Source organism: Camelus bactrianus, chromosome 8 (genome assembly GCF_048773025.1).
Source record: "Camelus bactrianus isolate YW-2024 breed Bactrian camel chromosome 8, ASM4877302v1, whole genome shotgun sequence".
In the NCBI taxonomy this organism is placed as follows: domain Eukaryota; kingdom Metazoa; phylum Chordata; class Mammalia; order Artiodactyla; family Camelidae; genus Camelus; species Camelus bactrianus.
The window spans coordinates 16,406,840-16,419,017 of record NC_133546.1 but is presented as its reverse complement, the minus strand read 5'-3'; the positions used below and the strand labels follow the sequence as shown (position 1 = coordinate 16,419,017).

At 39.5% G+C, this 12,178-nt stretch overlaps 1 protein-coding gene across 1 annotated transcript in view; it reads left to right on the top strand.

Annotated features, from left to right (window-relative positions):
* SAMD5 (sterile alpha motif domain containing 5) overlaps positions 1 to 11,969 on the top strand; it is a 52,045-nt gene extending 40,076 nt beyond the window's left edge. The window contains exon 2 of the mRNA XM_045524750.2: positions 7,147 to 11,969. Within this exon, the coding sequence (XP_045380706.2) occupies positions 7,147 to 7,209 (63 nt within the window). The 3' untranslated portion in view covers positions 7,210 to 11,969. The remainder of the gene's footprint in view (positions 1 to 7,146) is intronic.
* Positions 11,970 to 12,178: the final 209 nt, after the last annotated feature.

Below are 12,178 nucleotides of genomic sequence, written 5' to 3'. Positions count from 1 at the left end.
CTACTGTAACAAAGCACCACAAACTGAGTGGCTTAAAGCAACAGAAGTGTACTCCCTCACAGTTCTGGAGTCCAGAAATGAATCACAGTCTTGGTGGGGCCATGCTCCCTCCAGAGGCTCTGAGGGAAATTCTTGCCTCTTCCAGTTTCTGGTGGCTCCTGGCGTTACTTGGCGTGTAACTGTATCACTCCTCAGCCTCTGTCTTCCCGTGGCCTTCTCTGTGTGTGTCACTCTGTGTCCTCTCCTCTTCTTATAAGGACATCAGTGATTGCATTTAGGACCCACCCTAGATCCAGGATGATTTCATCTCCAGAGCTTAAACCAGCTGCAAAGGCTGTAATTCCAGGTTCACATTCTGAGGTTTGAGGTGGATGTGAATTTGGGGGGGACATTATTTGACTACTAATTCCCAGTCAAAAATGATGGGGGATGCAGACATACTTTTACAGGGCTGGGCTTTGCTGTTGCACAGAACTGCTCTGCCCCTGATCGGCACTTTGGCCCTCTCAGGGTATCTGCACTTCTTTCTGCAGTAAGTTTTGCATATTTACTGTTATGTTAGAACCTCACTATATTCTAACTTTTTATTGTTGTACAGTCAGTTTACAAGGTTGTGTCTTGGAGTATCTACACTTCAGAGCCTCAGGTTCCCCATGTGTAAACTCAGTCCACGATAGCCATCACGGTGGCTTGTGGTGAGAAGCAAAAGAGATGATGTACAAATATACTGTGTTCTCAGCACCATGTCTGGCACAGAGGAAGATCGCTTAATTACTATTGGTAGCTGTTTACTGTTGCCAGGGTACGCAGGTAATAATAATCATAGTATGTACTATAAAGTTATGGTTAATGGTAATTACATTGGTAATAATCGTGGTGTGAGTTAGTAGATTAGTGTTAATGGTGATTTCAGAGACCATTTGTACATGATAAGTGATGATTTTACTGTGAGCAGGTGGATGAGAGACGGAGACAGGGAGGTGAGATACCCTTGACCGAGCAGCCAGTGAGCCTAGTTAGAGACAGACGTTGCTGTAGACTGACTGTGTCTTCCCCAAACGTTATGTTACGTTGAAACCTAATCCCCAATGTCTTGGAAGTTGGAGGTGAGGCCTTTGGAGGGTGATTAGGTCATGAGGGTAAAGCCCTCAGAAAGGGGTTGGTGCCCTTATAAAAGAGACCCCAAGAGGCACCCTTGCCTTTTTCTCCTGGGAGAAGCCAGTGAGAAGATGGTGTCTGTGAACCAGGAGGACGGGCTCATCAAACGCTGAATCTGTGGGCACCTTGGTCTTAGATTCCCAGCCTCCAGAAGCGTGAGAAATAAATTTCTAGTGTCACAGCAGCCCAGATAGACCAAGATAGTTATCCATGGTACCGTTTCATTGAAAGACCCACCAAAGATGTCTTCAAGAGCTGCACTAGAAGACAGAACACTAGGATGCAGCCTCTTCTAGCATTTATCCCTGTTTCTGTTCTGGACTTCTGTTGAGCATGTCTAGGCCTGTGTCCTGATCACTTTTTGGGGTGGTATTTGGAGACTTTGAAGCATACTACAGAAAAACTCTAAAATCCCTTTTCACTATGGTTCCATGCAGTCCAGTCCAGCTGCACCTGCATCTTGCAACTGTCAAGATGATTTCATGTCACAGTTCCCTTGCTGGAGGTTTCAGACACCCAGCCTCCACCCCCCCCCCACACTTCCTTTGAGCTCCTTAAAACTTTACCCTTGCCCCCCTCACCTCCCCTTCTAAAGATAACCTTGGCTAGGTCATTACTGAGAACTGCAAGTCCATTGCACATGAGCTGATCCCTCTCTTTTCCTTTCATCTCAAAAAGTGTTGGCATCTTTGCGCATCCATTATTCTTCCTTCCCTCTGTTTCTCATGAGGAATTACCCCTCTTCCCTCTAAGACTAACCCCTCCTCTGGGTATCTACTCTTGGCCCAAGTAATAATTATGGTTCATAATTATCCCTTTGTTTTCTTGCATTTGGTCTCTCTCCATGGAATCCTTCCATTCCATCTGTAAAAATGCCCAGAATCCTTCTTTGTTCTTAAAAGCACTGTCCCCTCCAGCTACTATTTTGCCTCCTTAACTATGCTATTAAACTCCTTGAAAGTGTGGTGACCTAGCCCCAGCTTCATGTTGTGACCAGCTGTTAATTATTATAAAATTGTTGAAAGAACAATTCAGAATTTGCAACAGTTAAACTCCTGATAATTTCTTTCTGGTAGAGATAAGACATGACTGAGCAGTCAGGAGGTCCCAGGCCTCTGAACCGTGGTCTCCTGGAATTCGCTGCCACTTGCAGACCACAGCCCAGTGCTCTGTTCTCCGTGTGGGTGACTTGAGCATATTCAGAATATTCAACGATGATTATAACAAAGTACTTCTAAGAAATCGGGAATCTACATAGCTATTCAGTTGGAAAAATCATAAAATCAGTTAATGCCCTGAGGAGAACGTAAACAAAAGATGCTTTTGTCTTTTAACCTCTGAATTTGTTCCTGAGTTTGCTGAATAATTAGGAAAATTCCATCTGCTCCAGGATACTTTCCCTGTGCTGAACACCTGCAGCTTTAGTCCTGAGTGAAGCTGAGAACTCATGTGGGTCCAGAGAAGATGGTGAGAAGCAGTGTCGTTCGTTATAATCTATTTCATTTGTTCCAGGAACTAGATAGTAAATCAGTGCTTACCGAGGACGCACCACGAATGAAGACAGATGGGACAGTGGTGCAGCGTGGGTTATAATGCATTTGGTATTTGCGTTTAAAGTCAAAAAAAGAAAATATATGTAGATCATTCTAGAGTCGGCCAAACATTTTTCTAGTTTACAGAATCCCTAGGAAATCTACCTCGTGGGACTCCTGTAGCAGGACAAAGGACATACATGCCAGCTCAGGGTGTCACATAACATGGCATCCTCCAGCCTACAGGGGTTTAGGGGGCAGCCTTGGCCGTCCCTGTGCCGTGGCTGGAGGGACCCTCAGATACCTTTCCAGGAACTGACAGTTGACCATGAAGATACATATGAGTTTAGTGAACATATGGATAATTTTTCCTTGTCGTGTAGGCAAAGGGAACTGTGCTATCTGACTTGCTAGACTAAAATTTCTCAATAGCAACTTAGTTTACTGAGAAATTATGTGTAAAAAGTATACTGTGGACACTTCAATCGATGAGCAGTAGCAGTGTGAGACATAAAGTTCCCGAGGGAGATATAAAGCAGTGTCAAATGTGGTTTTTCTGCCACTGGAGAAGTTTACAGTTAAAATGAGGCTGTGTTTACCCCGCCCGCCCCCACCCCATCTCCTAGCAAATTATTAACCTTCCTTGACTCCATAGTGATGGGTATTGTGACATGGCTGAGTGTTGAGAAAGTCATGAGCAAAAAAAGTCTTGTCTTATCACCAACTGCCCAAAGGTTCAGATTTGTGCACCTTGTGCCATCCAGGAGGAGAGAAGGCAACATTTGTACCATCATTCTTTATTCATTTTTTCCCCATGAGACAGTCACCCACCTCTACCTTAGTTGTAAGGAAATCGCATGGACTAGTACAGTATTGTACAGTCACCAGTTTTATTTTTTTAATCTCAGCAACCAAATGTGGAGAATTTATTAGTTCTACATCTGCAATGGAGTACATTCTTTGAAATAATATCAAAATAGAGCAATAACTTCTAAATGGTTTAACCTGAGTATAATTTTGATTGCCTTTTAATTAAGGGGAAAATCACAAGCTAAAAAGAGTAACAGAATTGAAGACAGTTAAAAATCAGAATAATCAGCTGAGAAAAAATGTAATCTCATAAATCTTAATTTTTAACCACATGATAATAGTTTCTTTATCCCTTAAATAACTTTTTCTGTGCCCCCGCCCTCTGCGCTGTTTCTCAGATTGGAACTCTAGCATGGATTAGGAGAATTGCCAAATATCTGTGAAATAAAAGACTTTCCCTCCACCCATCCCATCCCCCAGGATAGCCTAGAACAAATGAAAACTGAGAAAGTCACAGTTCCATCCAAGAATTAGCTTTGTGTAGCCCTGATCTAAGAACTCTGATTGAAAGTGGTCTCAAAGGCAGGTGGGGGAAGAATTAGGCCAACTAGGGTATAAACCTTTAAGTAATTGTTCCTTAGAAATAGATAATAATTTGGCACATTACAGACTGCTGCTAAAAATGATTTTTAGCAAACTCTGTCTTTAAAAATAGCAAAACTTGGGGAGATGGTATAACTCAAGTGGCAGATTCATGCTTAGCATGTATGAGGTCCTGGATTCAATCCCCAATACCTCCATTAAAATTTAAAAAAAAACAAAAAACTACCTCCCTCTACCAAAAAAAAAAAAAGAAAGAAAGAAAGAAAAACTTCAGGAGCATCAATAGGACAAAAAGTAGAACTTGCTACTTATTGGTTCAGAGGTTGGCTTTCATGAATTTTGAACAAGTTTCAGATTTGAGGCAATTCCTTTTATGATTTTTGAATCAACCTAGTACTCTATCCAAAGAAGACTGTAAACGCATTGCTGTAAACGCAAACAGATTGCTATTTTTCTTGGTGGAGTGAAGAGAGATCTTTTTTCTCTGTTGGAGTTTGCCGGATAATTTAGGGGGAAAATGAAATGAAAAAAATGTGCGTTGGTGGGAGCAGCTCTGTGAATGAGGCTGTACTGGCATTGCCTGTTTGCCCAGACGATGTATTTTCCACAGTGATCTCCTTAAAACTGGTCAGAGTTTTAACATCTGTTCACATCTATTCTCGCTTGAAAAGTGGGATCTTCAAGGAGCAGCAGCAGGGATGTCACAAGGCATGTCACAGTGCACGCCAGAGCTCGAGGGAGCGCTCCTAGCAGGGAAATTACTGATGTTTCCTGTGATCATGAAGCAACATGTGCTTGGCTAATTACTGCTCTCCGACCGCTCTCACATCTTGAAACTCTCCATGACCCAACTGCGGAAATCCTGTTTGTCTGCCTCCCACCCTCTCCCCTAAAGAATGAAGACTAGCAAATTGCAAGGCTGGGCTTGTTTAATGAATGCGATTTGTTTTTGTTGAACCAAAGACGCAAGAGGTTTCGGAGGCCATTAGCTTGATTCTAGATTTGAGAATGACTTTGTGGCCCACATCTTTAGATGAGTAATATGGAGGGTGTATGTGCTTATTAGATGATAGCCTGTCCGAAGGCATTTTTCTTTGTTTCCAGAGGTTCCTGGAGTAACATGACCTTTGATGGTAGGTGAGGTCATCTTGCTGACTTCAGGCAGAGCGATATCAGGCCTGGCGCAGACACCTGAGACTCGTTTTAATAAAAATGTCCTCCAGATGCTGCCCCCTTCCTTACTGACCCCTTCAAAATCCAGCAGTGGTCTTCCTGAGATCTTAGTAACCCTAATGCTGTAACCTGAGGCTCTTTCTGGTTTTTTGGATAGAAATAGCAAGTTCTCTTGTAATATATATATATACAAATTACATTTTATATATATATACATATATATATATGTATATATATATATACCATTTTTGTTTCAGTGCCTTTTCATTCATTTATTTATTAGAACATTAAAAATGAAACAGTTTTGCCTTCTTCATGTTAAGGCAACTTCTCCCTTCCCCTCTCAAAAAGAAAAACAACTTACTTTGCCCAGACAGATTGAACATTACTTTTTCACAGTTCGCAACAGGAGTTTGATTTTCATAGAGGCATTGATTGCCTTGGCTGTGGGTTTATTTGAGTGACTATTGAAATACTAGTGAGTAGGAAGATATTATTATTTGGTCTTACAGGGCCTGGTAAAGAGGCCTGAAAACAGCTTGATTCGCTGGAGAAAGAAACTTCCTGAGCAAGAAGAGTAATACTTTCTATCCATTTAGGTACAATAGCAGGATGATACTACCCAAACTAATTAATAGTGACATATTAGTTAACATATTGCCATCAGCAGGTGGCTGTTTGAGCCGGGGTGAAAATGGCATGTGCTCCAACAAATTATTATACCCTAGAGAAATGTGCAGAGTTATTTTTTAAAAGCTTTTTAATAATGCCAGCAATATGATTTTTGGGGGGCAAGAGATAAAACTGGGGGTAACCCTGGAGAGCTATTGGCTAGAAAACCAAACCAAAACAAAATCAAAAGAGAGCAAAGTTGATTCAACCTTTCCCCAAAGCTTTTCCAATTAAAAAACAACAAGTAAATAGTTGAATCCAAGCAACACAGTCTGCCTGTCGTATCAGAAATCACAGGGGAGACCCAGGCATCCTCATTCTTCCTTCACACTTTTTTTTTTCCTTCTTCTCCTTTGTCCATTCTCGGTCTGTCAAGGGATTCTTGGCCCAGGGCATAACCGTGACAGAGGGACAGGAAACTGGAATCTGTTGCTGTCTTTTCCATTTCAGAGGAATCATTGTGACCGTGAAGGGGTTAAAACTGTCAACACGGATCAGACCTTGGAGATAATTAGTGTAATATCAATCCCAGAACACTGTGCAGATGACCACACAGTAGCAGATGAATTCTACTAGGCTAGTGCTCTGTACGAAATCCTCAGTAATCTCTTTCCAGCTCATGCACAACTATGCTTTTTAAACGCCTATGTGAAAAATTACTGTTTGTGCATACGACGTGATTATGACTAAAGATGATTGTGCATCTTTTTTATTTTGGAAAGAGCACTTGAATTAGCACTTGCACGTACAAGCTGGACAGATACGTATCCTCTGAGCATGAGATAGGTTGCCTTTGAAATGTTTCACAGCATGTTGGACTGTCACTTTGACTAAGGCTGCCAAAATGTAGACTTGAGTGATGTGATTTCAGAGGGCAAACTATTACAAGGTATACCCGAAGTTTTTTTTTTTTTTTTTTTTTACTTTCCTTTCAAGAAACATGAAAGGAAAAAGAAGTAGATTTTTTTTTTAAAACAAAACATTGGCTTGAGAAGGATAAAATACATTTTTCATTAATTAACTTCAAAGAGAAAATTGATAGATAAAAAGCAGAGACATGAAGCTGTTTGTCTAAAGTACGTGTGGTAACCAGAAAGGGAGAAGTATGACTTAAGAGTTGGAGCAAGAATCCATGATGGACTAGGGGAAGAATGGGTAAAGGAGAACTTAAATAACCCCGATATGTTCAAATCCACAGGTCCCAATGGCTGGCATCCTAGAGTACTTAATGAATTGGCCGAAGTCATCACAGAACCACTAGATATCATTTTTGAGAACTCGTGGAGGACTGATGAGGTGCCTGAAGACTGGAAAAGGGCATCTTTAGAACCTTCTTTCAAAAGGGGAAATGGATGATGACCCTGGAAATATTCATCAGCTTAACTTTTTTGCTTGGAAAAATTCTGGAATAATCAACTTAGTATACTGGGTAACCAACTTACAATAGCTAGAAATAAGGCAGTGAAACATCACACATGAAGAAGTACTGAGTTCATTTTTTAGAGACACACCATTGTGAGATAGAACCTTATGCATACTTTGGGATTCTGCCCTCTGGACTATGAATTCTTGATGAAGATAAATGAGGTTGGCTAAGGCATTTGGGTACCAACAAATTTTAAGTGTAACACAAGGCAAAAAGTTTTCTGGCATTAGCTAGAAATCACATCACTTCTAAATTAGCCTTTAATTTGAGAATGGTCATTTTAATTTTGCATTTTAAGATGTATTTTTTCACTTCATGTAGGCCTGTGTTTTCATAGGTTGAGATATTTTATACAACTCTATAGAGTAGTTTGGTGAAGGAATTCTTATGTTGAGGTGCTTTATATAGTTATTTCATATATAGGGACAATTATTAAGCTGACAAATTCAGGAACATCAGCAAGGGAAGGAACTTTTCTCTAACTTCTCTTTTTAAACTTAATCTGGCTGAAGTTTAGTGTTAGGATTCATGAGTGTCTTGCTCTGACATGCACTGAAGAAGAACCAGCTGCATAACTTGATGGCTAGTGGACACTGCCATGGCCAATGGGAATGCCTTGTCGCCTTGTCCGTCCTCACTCCCCAGTTTCCAACGTCAGGCCTTTGGGGGACAGGGAAGTGAGTGGTGGCAGTGGGCCATAAGAGGCCTGAGTAACCACAGCCAAAAAGGAGAGTAGACGGAAGTGGGAGGAAGAATTAAGATGAATCTGGAGTTTTTCTAATTCCTACAGTTCTTGCCTTTGAATGTTGGCAAGTTTTCTTTTCTGCTTAGAAAATGCAACTCTGTTGATGGGACCAAAAACTTAGTTTAAAAGGAGATCATCAAGGAAGATACAGATAGGCAGCAAGCTCCTGGGTCAGACAGCTGCCGAAAGCAGCTGGGCAGTATTGTATTCCAGAATCTTCCCTGCACCACTTAGAAGTTCATGAGTCGGGGAGGGTATAGCTCAGCGGTAGAGTGTGTGCTTAGCATGCACGAGGTCCTGGGTTCAATCCTCAGTACCTCCGTTTAAAAATAAATAAATAAATAAATAAATAAACACCCCCTCCCCACCACCCCCCAAAAGAGATGTATGTAATTTACATTCATTTCCTCTTGATGCATACTGGTCCCTAGGAATGGGTAGTCAGCTAAGGTCTCCAAGGCTGATTTTATTACAATACTGCTTTAAAAATCTAAGGTTTACATAGTTTAGCTACTTCAAGAGATAATTTAGACACTGGGTAAAATCAGCCTCATTCTTAAGTACAAATGCAAGGAAATTAAGCTCTAAAAGCCTGTATACGTTGTCTTTTAAACGACGTATTACAGCTTGCAGTTTGTAAGAATTAGAACTCTAATCAAACTTTCAGCATTGTTTTTTCAAGTGAACTAGAGTCTGTAAAATTTCCAAGCTGAGTTTTTTCATTTTTCAAGGACTGGGGGTCTTTATAGATGATAGATATAATTTATTGTGATAATAAATGGCTTCCTGTCCGAGACCTCATTTCCAGGTGTGACGTCTGTGGTAGATTTATTTCACAGATGTACATTTACATGCGTTTGTTGAACTGTTGCTAGAAAGGGCCCAATTTCTGAAAAATCTATTACTTTCACTGTGGGCATTATGATGCAATCTACCACAACCAAAAAGGAGATTCTCTGGTTGTTTTAAAATTTATTTTCTATTTGTATAATATCTAAATTCAGTTATTTTGCTAAATTTAAATCTTCTTTTTGTGTCTGCTATTGGAATTTGAAAATCACAAGCCTCTACCTAAATTAAGAGGCACAATCTAGAACAGTGAAATAGCCAATGGATTATTAAAGACCTCTTACCCAAAGCTAGAGGAAGGAAACTAAAATAAGCAGAAAAATATTAAAGGCAGCTTAGTAATTCCTTTGTATTAAGCTTAAGAAGAGTTATTTTTTCATAGTGTTTTTTTCTTTTATCTAACATTCATGATACTTTAAATTTTTTAAGGTAAAGGAAATAGCTGAGGGGCAAATATATTATCAAAACCAGAGGATTATCTTGCTTTGTATTTCCTATAACATCAAGAGAGGTTACAGACTTTTACTTCATAATATTGAGGAATTTGGAGGATTAAAGCAAAATTTTTCTCATTTCATATTAAAACAAAATTTTTTGAGGTGAGGAAAGATTTTATTCACATATTTCTTGCTAGAGAGAATGCATAATTTTAAGGGCTCCTACCTCACCAAAGGCATTTATAGCAACATGGGATAACTGTACTCAAGCAGTTTTTCAATCCAGAGAAATGTACAGCATCTTGGTGGCGTGAAATTAATAGCAAAAACAATAAGCCTTGAGTTTTTATTTTAGAGTTCCTCAGATATTAGTTCAAATTCTAGAATCATGTTGATAGCTTTTTCCTGTGGTGAATCTGTTACAAACATAAGCTATGGTGTAGCATGAGGTTTGATCTTGAAAAATTATTAAACTCATCAGAACTTTTCATCCTTGTCCATAAAATGGGAACAATAAATATATATTTCTTAAGAGGCTTAAGAGTTCTGCAGCATATAGTCACACAGTTCTTAGTTCTGTGCTTGACACATAGTAGGTGTGCAATGCCTTGCTCCCTTCCCTTCTTTTTTTCCTGTTATAGGAAACAGATTATCTTAAAACTGACTGGAACACTCAGGCATAAATTGACATGTCCTTATTGCTGCCTTCAACCAAGTGAGTAGGGTCCTTTACTTTCTTAAAGGAAGGATGAAACAAGGTTACAGTAACTGCGCACAGTAGGAGTTGAGTAAATGTTTATTGACTGAATGAAAAGAATGTGATTTTTTAAAAAAACAATGAGCGAATTCCTAAGGCCAGCACTTTTCAAGTCTGGGGAAATAGTCACATAGACACGTAGAAAGGTGTTTTTTTCAGTGTCCTCTTTTTGTGACAGCTTTAGATTGACACATTTGGTGTGCAAATTAGTGAGTGGTGAATGTGCATTTTCTTCTGATTTTATGACCATGATTTACAAATTAGGAGTGCAAATGTGCATCCGCCATAGCCTTTTCTGGGATAAATCCAGCCAAGACACGAAGCAGATGATGGTGGATCAGCAAACTCTTTTCTGTGTGAAGAGAAACCAGACGCACCAGTGACTGGGAAACACCTGCCAGCAACCTGAGGCGAGCCTGTTGGGATTGTGCTCTGTGAAGCATCTGAGCTTTATAAATGGGTCCCTTGCACCGGCGTTGAAGAATCACAAAAAGGAAGGTTGAAGAAAATTCAATCCTTGGACAAAATGATTAATTTTTACATATAATGTTTAATTAGGTGTCAAAATATCATATTCAGGCAGGTGGAAGATTTCTAAATTTCAAGTAAATAAGGAATAAAGAGTAGAAGATTATATCCAGAGACAGACACAGGAGATGAACAAGAGCTTCACCTTAAAAACTGCCGGTTCTTCATTCCAACCATGTAACAGGAAAGTCTTCAAAGAGATCAGCTGACAACTCATGCTAAGAATAAAGCCATCATAGCTGCTGTATTCAGTTAAACAAAATAAGTTGTGCAGAGCAAAGCAAATCAGCCAGGCCTTTTCTCTGTTAGAATTTTCTAATTTTATTATTCGCAGTCTCAGTGGTCATCAATTAAGTATTCCTACATCAGATGTTTTGCACTATCAGATTCTTTGATTAGAAAATCCTCTTCAGCTTTATGTTATTAATCTCTAAGGAGATAAAGTCAAATAACTTCCTGCTCCAGGATCATTATTTTAGATATTTCCATAAAAGGCAAAAAAAAAAAAATGGTAGTTTAGAAAAATGAACACCACTTTTTTTTTTTACTTATCAAAATTGATATTTTCTTTTAAATTGTTTAAATTCCTGGAAAGGAAGTGTTTTTTTTTTTTATTGTTGTTGTTAAAAGATAACTTTTAGAAGAAAATGGGAAGTTAAATTCTGTCTCAAGAGCTCGGTGGTATTTTTTTGACAAGCTGGCCAAAATTTCTTCCAATGGAATGAAAGGAAGTCAGTCAACTAGTAAATGTTGTTTGAGACAAGAAATGTCTTTTAGAGATGTATTCTGTATCACGCCCTCTGTCAGATGAATTTTCCCTTGTTATTCCAAAAATGAAACGCTATGTTGGACACCTTGAGGGCAAAGTGGTATATTGATTGGGGCAAATATTAGAAATTCTGTTGTTCATTGAAGTTGTTGCCCTGCTTCCTAAGCTTGACAATATTCTGAGATACCCTATGGGTTACTGAAGCATTATTTATTGACAAGCGCTGCCCGTGTAGAAATGTGTGCATGGGTCTGAAAAATCATCTTGTGTCCATCCAAGCAGTAGAGCAAAGGTTCGTTCTAAATGAAAGTTGCTGTGTGGTTTTGTGTGTGTAATTGCAATTGACACGTTTTTCCTTTCAGTTACTGTTTTAAAAAGGGACCATGGGAGAAGGCACTACGGAAAGCCGAACTGGAACAGCGTCATGAGCCCTGGGACGTATGCATGTGCAAGCACTGTGATTTGCAAACATATGTCCGCTGCTCAATTAATGTTCCAGCTTTCACAGCAGTTCCGCCTTGGCCTCTTTTGTAATCGTTTACATTTTGATGAATGGGATAGAGTCTGTGCATTACTTAAATGGACCATATATAAATGTTTATGGTACTGGAGCATTATGGTTAGCATGGGAAATCAGAGAGCTAACGCAGAAGAAAGGGGAAAGCCAGGCTCCCCACACTGCATGCAAAATTCAAATAAATCATTACGATGTGTGCTTG